Consider the following 16413-nt stretch of genomic DNA (forward strand, 5'->3'; position numbering starts at 1 on the left):
AAGTGTCTATATGGTTGAAGATGTGTGTGTGTATACACACACACACACACACACACATCTTTATATCAACAGATGTCAACCGCAGTTAGATTCAACCCAACTTATTAGTGCATGGCTTTTAGCCAAAAGCAATTCACATTTGCAGAAGTGTACTATCACATATGTCTTAATAACAGAAATGTGTTTTTAAAAATGTATGTGATAAGTCACATATGGTAGAAGGAAGCTGCACAGCTTTCAGCCCTTGTGACAATGGAAGCTACTAACTTTATTTTGTGTAGCTGAAGAACATTAAAATTCAAGTGAAATTCTCTTTGACATTTGAAAGCTACAGAAGCGACAGCATTAAAGCTAGACAAGTCTCTGCTGTGCTAAGTGTAGCTGCCATGCTTATACTAATACAATCTATATCTATTACAGTTATCTTAAGGACACCATTTTCAGTCTTGCCCTCAGAGGTACTGTTTTAGGGCAAAAACACTGCCATATACAGGTACATTAAGGACTAACATTTCATTGAAAAATACTACGCAGAACTTCGAGCTCTTCTATATGCAGAGTGTAATTAATATGTATAATGGACTCCCTAGGGTACTAATTGAAGCTGCAGCCATGAACATATTCAAAGGCAAGTTAAACAAGCAGTTGGGGAAAACATGACAGGGTGAAGTATACACATGTAGGTGGAGAGAGCTAGACTGGCCATCTGGCCTTTTTCCATCCCAAAATGTTGCTATATTTTTCAGGTCCTGGAAAGCAGTGATTTCATTTAAAACATGGAAACAAATAGTTTCAAGGAGTAGGTTGTACATACTTAATTAAGGAAGGGTCTGATTCTTTGCTAGGGTAAACTGGAGCAGGACCACTCAGTGGCATGGTCCCACTGATACTAGCAGAGGCTCTGGTGTAATATCTTTTTTATAAATTAATGAATGAATAATTATATTATGTGGGAGCCTCGCAATCCTTTCCCTGATCCCACGGCAGCTGAACTCACTGACTTCCTTTACACAATCTATCATATGACCATGAGATAGCATGGACTTTCAATCCAGTTTGGGACGCATTTCAATTTACATTGGAATGGACGATTCCGTGAGCGATCGAGTCCCTCTTAGTATCTATTCTTTATTTTCATCAGATGAAATTAAACAGAAACAGAGGCTGCCTCACACATTGTATACCTCTTCTGATCAGCGTTCACACAAATTTTGCACTTGCTAAATTACTATTCCAGGTGGCATGTAAGAGAGACTCAGGGCTGAAGGTGTCTCGTTCTATCCCTAAGTACAGCCATTTATGAGTGCTTCCAGAGCTTGTCTCTAGAAATCCAACAGCCACTTGGAATAAGGTCATTCTGTTTTCCAAAAGCCCTCATAATCAGCAAAGTACTATGAAAATAAGAGAATTTTCATTGGCTACAACCGGATCATACAACTCCTAGGGACTTAGTCAAACTACAAGGATCATCTGCTTTTGTCACTGGAGAGCACTGAAGCTGGAGTGTATGTTGTTTAAGCCGAGAAAAGCAACTACTGATTGTTATTACCCTTAATTGAAAACCTCTTTTTTTCTGAGAACTAGGGTATCTTTATAGCAACTTTCTTAATTCAACGAGAGTGCAGAACGTTTTCACTAGTGCCTTAAGATTTAAGAAAATCTCATAAAATGCTCTGGCAATTGGTCTCTGGTAACTTGCTCACCCATCATAGATAGCAACTGCAAGAAGCAGAAACATTTTGGTATGCATATATGTGTGTGTGTGTGTGTGTATGAGAGAGAGGGACAGAAAAAGAGAACGCTCTTATTCAACAGGATGGTGAAGCCCTGATACATAGGTGCAAAATATTCCCATGTGTCTAGAAATGATTTGGCACACTCTCAGTTATTTCCCCCTCTGTCAGACCTTCCCAAGGATTGCAATTAAGAAATGTAATCTTTTTAACATGTGCAATCCCCCCAAGGCTAGGAGGACTACATATTGAATATGATTATGATATTATTTGGCAGCTATTCATAGAGGGCACATATTAATTTATGTAAACGGGATGAAACTCGGGGCATACAATCATTAGGAACACATGACAAATGAAAACCTGTCCTTGCTGAACAGGGGACGTTTTCATGGCTATGATTATGGAGGGACTGGAGATGCCGTGTTTATTTTATTGCCGACAGCAGGCCTTTTTTGTGGTTCTTTGCATGAAGTTCATTAAAGCTGAATTTCTAACGGATATAAAAGTAACTTACTTTACAGGAATGTTCCTTGGTTTTGTCTTTTCGGCAGCCTATAAATAGAAGAGGAAAAAAAAATTAAGCAACATTACTAAGCACAATTTTTCATGGAGCCAAAGTAAAAAAACCCAACAAACTACAGTAAGGGAATGAGCAAACCAAAGCAGGCGGTCATAGTTAAATAGGCACCAGAGTAAATATGGCAATTGCTAAACTCTTTCACGGCATGAATGTTATGTCTCAAAATACTCCATCACTGAGATCTCTACGGGCTTTACTTTTAATGGCCGCAAGTGTTTAGATGTTCATTCAGAACGAGCTCTGTATTTTCCATCTTGAGGTCCGGTCATGTTGTCATAACCTTCCTGCCTACACCTCGAACAAGAACAACAGGAAACAAATAAAGGCACGAACGGATTCTATTTCCAAAACAATTTTTATTAGCCAACAACAGAAAAGGGCAAGGGATGACCAAATGTTCAGATCAATTTCCTGTTGTGAAACCTTTGAGAAAACACACTCCAAATCATCTAAATGAGTAAATCTCGGGGCCTCTCGGCCTGTACCGCCTCAGACATGGAGCCTGGTTCCAGTTTATTGCTGAACCCATTGATCTGTGTACAGTCCATTTATCATTCATGAAAAGAGCCAGTGATCTTCACAGTATATTAGAAGAAACAACTCAGATCATCTGTCAACGGCCCTCTTATTTCTGTTTCCCTCTCCACGGGGATTTCATCTCCTTCGATTCTTCTTGAATTAAAATGTTGCTAAGCAACACAGCTGGGGGCACTGATGGCAGAATGGCTACAGTCTATCAAACTGTTTAAGCTGTTTGAGATTTTAATGGTGATTTTTTTTTTTTATATATATATATACTTCTCTGGCGTAATTATGTAATCTGAACCAAGCCTGCATTCCCTCCGACTTTCACAGACTATGTACATAATATTTTAATACAAAGGGGCTTGAAATGCGACTCTAAGACCAAGCTGGCGTTGTCAGATCATTTCTTAGTGTGTGCAAAACTAGGCCATTACAGATTTAAATGTGGGAACCTATTCAAATGACTAGGGAGATTACATTTTCTGGAGTACAGAGAGGCAGATTCAAGGTGACACAACCATAAGCCCATTCCACCAAATAAAGCACCGGTGCTTAATTGCATATTAATGTATTCCAGGAAACCAAATAAAATGAGAAGAGCTGGCGACTGTGCACAGGGGTTAGCGGGTTCGGTGAGAAAAGGTAACCTTCGGTTCATTAAGGAACAGAAAACAAATGGATTTTTGAGTAAAAACTACCAACGCTGGTGGCGTGCCAAATGTTATTTAAGCCCTCAAAGGATTAGATCCTTTAACTAAACTGCCTAACCTCTGAAATGAACTTACGGACCCTACAAAAATGGGCTAAAAAGCTTGTGAGCACTGTCTTCCTTACGAGATGTTTCTTTAGGGCCAGAAATGTTGCATACTTTCTTCCCAGGATTTTGGCACGTGCACTTTCATTCATATCAGTCGGAAACTGTGGGTTTAATCCCACGACATGAAAACCAATGGATTTTTGTTTGAAAGATGGAATTAAGGTTGGTGACACAGGAGCCGCAGTAGTTCTGCCATAGCTTTGTGAAGAGGGATACTGATGCTGCTTCTTTTACAGCCCAATTACATTTGATGTGATTGGTTGAGGGCATGCAAGTATTACTTTTCTGTTTATATACTGAAATGAAAATGATGGAGGCACAGGTAACCGAAATACCAGAGAACAAGGGTGAAATGATGGCTGGATCACTAACTGAAGGACTCAAAATTCAGGATTTGCACATTTCTGGTTGCATACTCAATCAAACTCTGTCTTCTTAAGAAATCTCTGTGCATCTCCCTTGCCTCATCACTTAGATGGTGTAAGCCTTTCTATATTCCTGAGACACCTTCCAACATCCACATTCACACTCTACTGATTTGATGTGCACAGGTTCAGAGGCAAAAAGCACACTGCGAAATAACTGGTGTTGCTTGTTTTTAATAATGAAATAAATCAATAAAAGCAACAGCATAAGCTTATTAACAATAATCATTAAAGGGGGGGGCATGTGAGCAGTTTAATATTTAAAAGCTTAAAACTGAGCCTTATTCCCAAGGGGGTCGTCAGTGCAACACTGACCTCGGTACGGCATCCCGAATTAACGATAAGTTTCTTTCCTCTCCTCATGAGGAACTAGAACTATTTAAGAAAGGTCTGTAAGCATCCTTTATCCTGGCAAAACAATACTTTTTTCTGCTTGCAGCATAACACATCTCATGACTGCTCCAGGTAACACAGAGCTTGTCTAATGCTTCTGCGTTCAGCTGTGTATAACTCTAACCCAACTCTCACACGCAGGCTACTCATCAAATTATTTAAAACCATTACACACACACAATTGATTCCAAGTATGTAATTTAGAAGACAGGTATGAGATAAGAGAGAGCGAATTAGTGGAACATGTTTGAGTCAGAAGTAAATAATAATGAGATCTCTTTTAATGCAAAAAAATTAAAGCAGAAAATTATCTATAGAGAAAGTGCAAAATGGGAAACTAAACTCAGTTGATTATAAGGAAGATGAGAGAAGCTGAAGATATTTCACAAAGAGGAGAGAAACATCAAAAGTATAATAAAATAAAATAATAGATGATTTTGCTGGTAATAGTAGAAGCAAAGAATATTAAAGAGCAAAGTCAAAGTTGTGCACTGGATTAACCAGGGGTGGCCTTTCCTTGTATGGATACTTGGCAAACGGGAGAGGGCTACATTTGTTCTGTTCGACTGTGAAGCTGTCTAATGCTACTGTTTTCTTAAGGCACATTACTAACTATAAACGTTAAAAAGCAAAGCATGAATGGGGTGTGTGGGAGGAGTACATGTACATAGTCATGCACGTGTGTGCAGTATCTCTCACACTTCTTGGAAAGCGTAGCCTGGGTCTGGATCCAGGAGCAGCTGGGCTCATCTTACGTTAACTTAATTTATTCTGCCACCTCCCGGGAGTGGAGAGGACACTTAGACATCAGGACTTCTGAGTAGGCACTACAGGATCTAGCCCAGTGCCTCCGTTCTCCCTTGTACATGTTGTCATTTCTAAAGCACGTGTGTTGCAATATCATGTGTCTGGCTCCATAGCAGAAGATAAGGAAGAGAGAAATCAAAGTGACACTGAGTAACTATACGTATTAAGCTTTGATGCAGAAACATATTGTTTGAAAATATTGTGTGTGCAGCAGGTCTGTCAATTAGAGCTAATTATTTTTCTCTGATCAGGAAGAATGCAATCTTGTTTTAGGCAGGTTTCTTTGAAATGTACGTCTTTTATATAACTTCATTATGGGGAAATACTTCCTTCAGATTACTTTTCTCTGGGTTGCTTAGCTATTGACTCAAATTGTCTATGTTGAGTAGTTCTCTCTGCTTTGATAATTAACTTTTGATCATTACTGAATTTAACAGCTCTAGTCAGATGTGTTCATAGTCATCCTCCTCAATTACTTCAGTGCTCATCACCTTTAATCTTTGAACAAAATGATCTCATTGAGCCTCCATCAGCTTTGCTACAGAGTTAATAATTTCTGTTTCACATCTTCATGACTAAGTTTGATTTGTTTTAGAGGTGATGTGAGCTTTTGATTATTAATTTAAAAGGTTTCAAAGGCAAACAGGTTTTTTTTTTTTTAAGAGTTATTTTGTGAACTTCTATTTCTGGGCCTTTACATAGAAGAAACAGGTTTTGAAAGCCATAATGATTCCTGAATCCTATGTATTAAAATAACTATAAATAGAAAGGGTAGGAGGTTCCCAAATCATGATACATGGGTTCTGAGTGGAAGATCAAACTGCAAAAGACTGGAATGAAAATGAACCAGTGTAATGTAATTCAATAGGCATTATGAGAATTACATCATGGGATTGCTGCTAATTTTGAGTTTGAAAATGTACATTAAAATAATTTAAGATAATTAGAAAATGGAGACTGGACTGAACTAGAGAGTTATGCCCCTTAATTTGCAATTTGCTTTTAATTTTTTATGATTATAGTCCTAGATATATACCATCTCTCAAAAATTCCCTCTTCACAGCTGCTCCGAAAGGTCGATGAGAAGAAAAGAGAAAATGAACTGGAAGAGCTGATGAAGGGCAATAGCAGCTGGCAGCACCTTCATCACTGGAAATTCTTTTGAGAGGAGAGGGGAGAGGGTTTTCCACAGCATTTAGGGCAGCCAAACCTAGTTACCTAACCTCCAGATCAGAGTATCATAGAATGGTAATAAAGAGTTCACACACAGCATCCTACCTGGTTAAAGTTTAATCAGACACCCCCAGCATCCCAGCATGCTCTCTGGGCTGGGTGGGGCTCTCTGCTCCACCCCAGGGTTGGCTCCTCCTCTTTGCTCCCTGGCTGGAGCTCAGCACAGACTGCAAGCATCCCTGCTCCCACTTCTGCCCATCCCCTCTGCCTTGCAGACACCTCTCAGCATTAGCCAGCAGACTACAAGCTGGCTCTGGTCTATGCTGTGGCAGGCGGGACAAAGGAAGAATCAACAGGTAGCTGGTAATGTCCCTCTGTTTTTTTCTTAATGGGGTGATAAACACTGTTATCAATTCACTGCTGAGGTACTCGGGGAGTGGGGGAGGGAGAGGGAGGAACCCCTCCTTAATCAAAACATCCTGCCAGGGCCTGGCCATACACCCCTCAGCTCAGCATTGTAGCAGGGAAGGGAAGGCTGCGCTAGCAGTCCTGGTTTCTAGCCTGAACCACTGCAGGCATAGGCCCACATTTTTGGGATGTCTGTACAGTTATGAAGTGATTCCGCCTAGCCAGGTTAGACTAACCTGTAAAGATTGAATCAATTCAGACTCAGGCTTTTTGAATGTCTGTCCCTAGCCAAGGGGATCAGTGTCACTACTGGAAATGTAATTGTTATACAAAAGAAGGGACTGGGAAATAGCCAGCAGTCTGTTCAACTTTGTGCCATGAATTCCCTCCCTGGAGTGTCTTATGGGCAAAACTGTGCTTCTTTATGGATATTAGTCAGATGGCAGAGTAAATAATGCACCTTTATATCTGGCTTCTGGCTGCCTTCAGACTAATACAGCTTACTACCTCTCTCTGCTTATGTACATCAGTCAATAGACTTGTCTTTCTGTTGTGTTGCAGTGTTGTCACAGCCATGATGGTCTAGAGAAAATATGCAAGATGTTTTAGGTATTATATTTTATTTGATCAATGTTACAGTGGGAAATGTTTTGAGACAAATAGTCTGTTATTTCTGGTGTCCATTAAAGTTGTAAACTTTTGTTTCCAGGCTCATCTTCTGATGACATGAAGAAGGGCATTTTGTGTTTAAAAGCTTGTCTAGCATCTCTCCCAACTGCAAAGCCTATCCTTCTGATGGACAGACAAGGTGTTTAAACGCAGAAATCCTCCAACCTTTAAAAGTTCTGCTTTAAAGAGTGAGCACCTAACCTATCTCATGCAAGTCTGTAACCATACTCTCCTCTTGTCCTGCCAAGTATCATTTGTGATCATATTTACATGATAATATAAATCTTTTAATTGACTTTAAAGAAGGTTAAGTAGAAGACAGGGTAGATGTGCACCTTATGGACAAAACAAAGCGTGCGACTATGTGTGTATATATAAACAGATATAGATATAGGCTTTGGTTAATCTATAAGGTGCATGTCTACCTTGATTTCTACTTGAGTTCAGATTAACACAGCTAACTATGTCCCTCTCTTCTTTAATGAAGACTCAGTCAGTGTCTCTGTAAATTAATATGCCTCCTGGATGTTAGTCTAACTCCCTGATTTATATATAAGATGGTAAAAGATGGTACCATACCCTGGTCAGGTCCTGTGGTTATCCAGTTGGCATAGAGTTGGAAAGAATATAATGCGCATGAAGGAAGCAAAAGAGGACTCAGGACAATTGTATTGGGAATCGCAGCACCAAGCCTTGAGGGCTGATGGATCTCTGTTGATTTTTTTAATGCTTTGGTTACAGTCTCCTCTACCTGTCCCCTAATGTCAATAGAGGAGATTCTGTTTCTTTCCTCCTAATTGTCTCTGACATCAAGTTGGCAACCTTGTATTTGAGATTCTGTGTGCGGTGTTCTAGGTCAGCCTCACCCTGAGGATGAAAGGCCCAGTGTCATTGAGTCTATGACCAAATAAAAAAAAGGGAGCCAGAAGACATATTCCTTAATCCCAGAATATTTTCATAAGTAGTTTACATTTTCTTTCCAACAACCCTTACAAGAATGGACTGGCTGAGATCAGTTTGGTAGAGGATCAAGTCATCACATGTGTGGTATATGAAAATCAGAATAGTACGTAGACTTTCCATAGCACTCTACCCTAGATGAACCATGGGTAATGTGTACCATCACAGCTTTGAGCACTACAGTAACTTTTCTAGTTTAACAAGGGGCGGTTTGAGAGTATGGTGGAAATCCATGAAGTTGGAAACTCCTGTTTTAGCAGGTGTCAGGTAAAATTTGCAGCTTCTTGACATGTGAAAAGAGCCCATACATCTACAGACGGTGGGCCACTTCCATCCTTTATGGACTCCACTGTCTTAACCGAGTTATATCAAAAATGAATTTGGGCCCTGTTGGCAAGGGTCAGCACTTCCCCACAAACTCCTACATTTCCTTAGGAGAATGGTGGAAAGGCACAATGCAAAACATAGCTCGGTCTCATTCTTCATCACAGGCCCCAAATAAAAAGAATAGACTTGAGGCCATGTCTACACTGTAACTCAAAGGTTTGACTGCTGCTTATGTAGCTTTATCCAAGCTAGCTTAGGGACTAACAGCAGTGTAACTACAGTAGCATGCCAAGTACTTATCTATGTCCCATCAGGATTGTTCAACACATGGTAAAACCAAGCAGCCCAGGGGTACTGTCTTCTCCAGCCTATGATGGTGTTTTTCAAAGCTGTATGGAACGTCATTTGCTGCGGAAAGCTTGTTATAGTGAGAAATCTGGCTCCTAACTACAGAGATGGTGCAGTGTGACAGAAGAAATGGAGATAATAATAATTAGTTCTTTTCCAGCACCTTCTTTTGAGAGGTTCTCAAGGTTCCTTAGAAATATTCATTGATTCTAAAAATATTTCTGTAGACAGTGTTTATGCCCATTGTGCAGATGAGGCATAGATGGTTAAAGATTTCTGAGGTTACTCAGGAATTCTTTTGCAGAACTAAAAATAAAACTCCAGGCAAAAGGTTTTTTTTACAGGGAGACTTTTCTCAGCAAAAAGTATCACTGTGCAGCTGTTTTGGTTTCACCATATAGTTGATATTGGAAAGAAGAAAAAAGTCAATCCATCCATCAATCCATCAATCCTGGAAGGACTGCATTTTTTGACAGATTCAAAACATATTTTTAGTTATTATATTTGAAATAACTTTGTTTCAAATTTCCTCTAACTGCATTAATGAACATGTGCATGTTTTAAAACAGTTGAAATCAAAAGAAAAGTTTGATGCAAAACAAAATGTCTGTCAGCTTTTGGATTTGCTAAATATTTTCAAACTCTTCCTTTTCCATATGACCCTGAGAGATTTTTTTTAACTTTCAAAATTGCCCATCATGCACACACCTTTTTCTGCAGTCGTCCTGACTTCTAGCTCCCTGTGTTAACCACAAAACCAGACAAGGAAAAAATAATGACATGGCAAAGGAAACACAGACAGAAAGGCAAGGAATAATTAGAAAGGATGAAACAAAAATATCTCTAAGAGCTTCCCCAAGAAGGAAAGGATAAACGCTGAGTTTTTGCCACTGTTGCATTGTATGGAAATAAGACAACTCACAGAATGTGTATATACCTCAGTTTTTCTGCTCTAATACATAGAGAACAATATTTGTATCTGTCTTAGAGTTTTGTTACACAGTGATTTTGATTGGCTCCTGAAGACCTTAACACTTAGATTATCTGCCCATTAACACCTGCAACTAATTTTAACCACTCACTAGGCGGCTCAAAGTTACATCACGCCAGGGAAGGATTCTTTCTGCCCATAAGACAATCCTGGGAGGGAATTCATGGCACAAAGTGGAAGAGAGTGGTGGCCATTTTCCAGTCCCTTCTTTTGTGTAACAACTGCATTTCCAGTAGTGACACTGATCCCCTTGGCTAGGGACAGATATTCAAAAAGCCTGAGTCTGAATTGATTCAATCTTTGCAGGTTAGTCTAACCTGGCTAGGCTAAATCATTTCATAACTGTACAGACATCCCAGAAATGCAGGTACATGCCTCTAGTGGTTCAGGCTAGAAGTCAGGGGCTGCTAGAGCAGCCCTTCCTTCCCTTGCACAGTACTGAGCTGAGGACTATGTGGCCAGGCCCTGGCAGGATGTTTTGAGTAAGGAGGGGTTCCCCCCTGCACCTCAACCAGCTCAGCAGGGAATTGATAACAGTGTTTATCACCCCTAATTCAGTGTTCATCACCCCATTAAGAAAACAACAGAGGGATATTACCAGCTAGGTTCAGTCCCTGATTCGATTCAGTGGAGATCTGGCCTGATTTGATGGCCAAATCTCTGAATCCAAATTGAATCAGGAGACCCTTTCATCTCTCCGAACCAAATTGGAATCCTCCCAATTGATTCAGAGAGATTTGGAAAGATTCAGAGATTTGGACATAGACACAGCTTTAAATGTTTTTTCTACATACCTCAAGGTACCAGGCGGCTCATCAATGCTGAGATGCTGGGGTGCATGGAGTGTCCCACAGGAGCACAGGGGGCTTCACAGCGTGCTCGGCAGCAGACCTGGAAGTGGACCAGAAGCACTTCTGGTCCACTTCTGGGTCTTCCGGGAAGCACAGGCCTGCCCCCCCGCCCCGGCTCAGTGACTGGTGCCTCCTGGGTCTGAGGGGCACCTGAGGTTCCCCCATGGCTGATCCCTGAGCCAGAGGCATGCCCTGCACACTCAGTGGCGGACCCGGAAATGGTCTGGAAGTACTTCCAGTCCACTTCTGAGTTCTCCATCAAGCACGCAGGGGGTCCCCCTGCACTCCTGTGGGACACTCCATCTGCCCCAGCACTGCAGTGTTCATGAGCTATGCCTGGTACCTCGAGGTATGTAGAAAAAACATTTAAAGCTGTGTCTATGGCCAAATCACTGATTCTCCAAATCAGCATCAAATCCTCAGATTCAGCTTAGGCCAAATCGAATCAGAGACAGTGATCCGAATCAACTAATTGAATCGCTGCCCCTGATTTGGACTGAATCCAAATCCAAATTGAATATGGCCTGTTTCATACGCCTGTACAGGCTGCACCTTGGTGTAAACACGCCACCAGCCTCCCCTTTCCCCACTAGCCTGGATCAGATCTATTGCCCCCTCCCAGCACTTCAGATCACTTGCTGATTGCACCCCTGTCTCCCTCGCCCCCAGATTTACTTGTGGCTGCCCAGGCTGCAGCAGTGGCAACTGAGGCCTAGGCAGGCATATTAACCCTTCCCTGCCTGCTTCTCAGGACAGACAGGGCAGGCACCCACTAGTAAATGGGGTGGGGAGGGGAGATGGGGGAAGAGCCCCATGGCATGGGGGAAGCCTGGAATGGAGTGGGGGTGATTCTTACCTTTCACCCAGGCTCCTGCTGGCCTGAAGTGTGACTGCTCCAAACCCAAGCTGGCACCGACACCCATCAACATTTGTGCTGCTCACCGTTTATGGTGTAACAAGGCCCTTACATCTATATGACAAGGGGTGTAGTGAGGTTTTGTCAACTAGGATTTTTAAAGTGCTTTGAGATCCTCAGATGACAAGTGCTCTGAAAGTGCAAAGTTGTACTAATTACCGCTAGGACTTCGACAAATCTCACACAGGTTAAAATTTCCTCTGTTGCAGTGAAAGGAAGAGGTATAGACAGACATATCAGAAGCAGCCTCTCTTACCCCTGTTCACTTGCAATTTATGCACTTAGATTCCCCTTTGTGGCAAAGGCCTTTATCTCATTCCTCAGGGACTCCAACCTGTCCCTCATCTCTTTCCTCCTCTAAATCAATGAATAGTTCCCCAGACTAGAGAAGCAAAAGGGCAGAGTCAAAGAGTAACAGCACTGGCAGTGCTGGGGAAGATGTGAGATGATATTGCTATTGTTCACTTTGCTCATTTTTTTCCTACATGGGATGTAGGGGTTTAGGGATTTTAATATATATTGACTAGGTAATCCACTACAAACACGTACTAGGAAGATGGAAGCAAACACACATCAGAAACTTCTCTGCTGCCCTTGGCAGCTCAGATCACTGGTTTATTTGGCTAGTTACTAAACGATGGAGCTGTAAAAATTATGCACAGTAGTTTTGCCTGATTTCTTGGATTTTCTGGTGAACCAGAATTCTTACTATAGCATGTAAATGACAGTCTATACAATGTACATGTCAGAGAGTATGTTAAGGTCAGGCTACACAGATGACCGATTTTCATTTGACTGTATGTACCATGTTAACACCTTCTACCCTTTCTTCCAGCTACCATTAGCCAAACCTAGGACTGTGCGGACCACTTGTGGGCCCATCTACCTCAAGCCTGTGCAACTCCCCGTGTTTCTGAACTAGCATGTGCACTGTCTTCCACTTTTGCAAAAGCACTACAGTGAATCGAAGCTTTGAAGTTCACAGATGACTCTTTGGACTCTTATGAACGATTTGCCCTGCAGGGATGGCAGGTTTAAGAAAGCAGGACAATTTCTCTACCAAAGTGCCTCACAAAGCCTGCACGATAAAAATCACACTCTCCTTCTGAGGGAAAAAGGAGATAAATGTTTCCTGTGTGGTCAGATTAGCAAGGTGAATACTGAGATGGCCCAGAGATACTGCAGACTATAGGTTTATTTTACAAGACAGGAGGGTCAGGTATTGCTCACTTCCCGCATGAAAATATAGGCCTTCTATATATCTGACATGACATGGTGAGATGCAATGAAGCAATACGTTTTTACCAATGTTTACAAGAGGCAAGTTGTTGTAAGAATGCAGACAGACAGACGCATCTTACAAAACTAGTCTTGAAACTGAGAGCTAGACTGTCTACTCATGGGGCACGTCTACACGTCATCAATGCGCTTTTGGTAGTTCACATTAAATTTAGTACCTCTAGGGTGAGGTGCTAGAGAAATGTGTGTTAGCTTATTTTAAGGTGCATTCACAAAAGCGATAATTTAATGCGCATTTAAGTAGGCTAATGCACATTAAAATGCATGTGTAGACATACCCATGAATTCTGGCAAAGCCCCAAAGCCTGGCCCTTGTACCTGATCTGAGAAACAGGCTGGCCCTATCTTGCCCCATTAGCAATTATGGCTTTGAATTAATGGAGGAGTTGGCAGGGCTGTATTTTCTGCCTCTCTGCCCGTGTGATGTCTCTCGTGTGACTGACAGCACCTAGCCCCTTCAGACTAGTAGCATGAAAGAAGAACAAATGGGAGGCCCCTGGTTAAGAGTGCCCCAAGGATCATATTAAGTGCATCGTGTTTGTGGGGAAGCTGGGGAGAAAGCCTCTGCAGAACTGCATTTATCAGTCTTTGCTAGGACAGTCTTGCTGCCAAGCATTTTTGCTTTGCTTTCCCTATTTTTTTCCCTGTGTTTGGTGAAGCTGAGGATCGTTTCAGACACTGATCTGCTGTCAGACACCCGCCCAACTGGATGTGGGAAAGGCAGAGCAGCGTCCTCTGATTGAAATGGCTCTCTCTTTCAGCTGCCGTGCTGCTCTGTGTAGCGTGCGTCCGGAAACCCTGTTTGAGGGCCACAACTGGCACCGTCAAGGGCAAATTATGTTCTGTCAATTCTCAACGCAGCCCTGTACAGTATGACCCCAGTGCCCCGAGGGCTGTATAAAACCCTTGTCTTGCTTTCCAATGATGTGTACTGAAGAGATTAAATGAAATCCTGTGGATCTGAAAGAGTTAAAAGTGCTGGAATCCATGTAGCCCAGTGATGTGACATTGCGTATGCACATAATCATGACATACTTAATGCAAAAACCTCCACAGGCGTTACTGAGAGCTCCAGCGGATAACAAAATAAACAGAAATACTAGGCTACGAATCCACGTCTTACTGTCTGCATTATCTTCTCAATGTCTGACGCAGAATCTCTTCTAACCAAAAATTAGTTTAATTAAGCTGAAGCATTTCATTGTACGCTCTATGTACGATACACGGCTGTTTTACGAGTCTTGTATGGAATCAAATATTTTGAGTACCGCGTGGAAATAGCCTGGGGTATCAATAGGAGACGTTTCTGCGAGAGGATTTTTTTCAGCCCTACGATGAAAAGGTGGGGGAATGCCTGCAATGTCCTAATAACTCCTGTTTCCATTAAAAGCGGAATGAAAACATTCTCAAATGTGATCGTCGATCCTAAACACGGCAACACGCGCTCTTCATCACAACACGCTCTGCTGTGGCAACAACCCATGTTGCAGCGCGCTGCCTGGGATTTCAATGAAACCCAATGACAGATAAACTGTTTACATTAAAAGACTCTATCAAAGTTATTTTGCACCTAGTTTCATCCTAATCCATCTGATTTTTCTATAGCTTTGACAAGATGACCTCTCTCGATGTGTGTGCAGTATTGATGTCATTACTGAAGAGCTGTTCCTCAGCCTTTCTGCTGATAACAAAGTAAATGGAAATGTAGAGAAACCTTGGGGAGGTAAACAACTTGCTCAGGATCTAGCTAAAAAAAAACCCCAGGATAAATTACAACAGGAAAGGGTATCTATTGTTGCACCAAGCATGGTCACGGTATCACTTGAAACCAGTGGTGCTTACATGATTAAAACATATTTTATCATTTACATTAAAAAATAAAATCTTTATGGGAAAAAAAAAGTCTCTTTGAATTTATCGTGAATAAATGCCCTAAAAGTTCAGTGTACATTACACGAATCAGAAGCTCAGCCTACAGTTGACAGCATTTTGAGACTCTCCGCTAGAAAGTAATTCATTTTGCATGCAATTACCTAATACTAACCTAGCAGAGACAGAGGGTTGGGATAAAATATAAAACCTAGATCAGAAACATGGCTTAAATAGGGGATATCTTGTGTATGTACGGTTACCAGAGATAGGCGCTCTCAAAAGGTAATCATTAAGGGTAGGAGAAAAAAAACAAATAGAAAAGATGAAAACGTTTTGTGGATTTGTTCTGCCAAAAATCCTATACACATAAAATACTCAAAATAATGGAGCAGGTCTGTAACTGGTATCAAAGTTTCTTTGCTTCAAAAATACACAGGTCTCCAGCAATGTGCTTTAAATTAAGTGCACGTTTCAGAGGTTAAGAGGACTATTCCTTAGGCAGAAGAACAAAGAAGAGCTGGTTAAAGAAAATTGGGCATACTACAGCTACTTAAAATACTGTATCCAGGCACCACTCATTTGGATGCCTTTGAGCTCAAAGCTAATTTGAATTATACAGAGATGCTTTAAAGAACAAAAATACTAACCTGTGTTTTATCTAAGCTCTTCTAGCTGAGTCTAGTTACTAATTAAAAATCTCCACGATTCTTCCCAATTCATAATAATAAAGTCATCTGGAGGCTCCATTCTCCCTTATAAAATGTTAACATTAGCGGCCCTGAAATGCCTCCTCGAGCCAGGGTTTACTAATAAACATGTCTGTCATCCTTATAGTTACATCTTTCAGCCAAATCTAAAACTATTGGGTGTTAGGAGCTCTGTACGTGTAGTAATGCCTGCACCCAAAGTCTCTTTAGTGACAGCAGTGGAAAAGTTTAAAATCCACCCGCTGCTTATGCGAAATACAATGCTGCAACTCAAACAATACGTTAACCAGATGTTTACCTGATGTTATGAATATGTGCCATAAAGATCTATTGGGTTGGCCAGCGTGCATATTAAAAACATCGAACTAGGTCAAATTGTGGAGAACTTAAAACTTTAAAGACAGCAATTTTAATAAAACTGTCAATACAATTTTCTTTGTAAAAACATTTGAGACTGATTATGCTGCTTATATTGAAAGAGAAACACAAGGTCTATATCTTTAGATCTTTTATTGAACTGTGAGTGCAGCATCAATAACTGCTTCTCAGCTGTAAATGAAAATTGATTCCAGATCTAACCCCTCATTTTCTGTGTTCCTTTAATCCCAA

The 16413-nt window shown here is 41.1% G+C and overlaps 1 protein-coding gene across 3 annotated transcripts in view; it reads right to left on the bottom strand.

Moving 5' to 3' along the window:
* The window catches only part of AFF2 (AF4/FMR2 family member 2), a 524595-nt gene that overhangs the window by 80900 nt on the left and 427282 nt on the right, over positions 1 to 16413 (bottom strand). For all 3 annotated transcript variants that reach the window (XM_019540274.1, XM_019540273.1, XM_019540272.1), the window contains one exon: positions 2251 to 2288. In XM_019540274.1, the coding sequence (XP_019395819.1) occupies positions 2251 to 2288 (38 nt within the window). The remainder of the gene's footprint in view (positions 1 to 2250; positions 2289 to 16413) is intronic.

This window comes from Crocodylus porosus, unplaced genomic scaffold, assembly GCF_001723895.1.
Source record: "Crocodylus porosus isolate Cpor-Errol unplaced genomic scaffold, CroPor_comp1, whole genome shotgun sequence".
Lineage (NCBI taxonomy): Eukaryota > Metazoa > Chordata > Crocodylia > Crocodylidae > Crocodylus > Crocodylus porosus.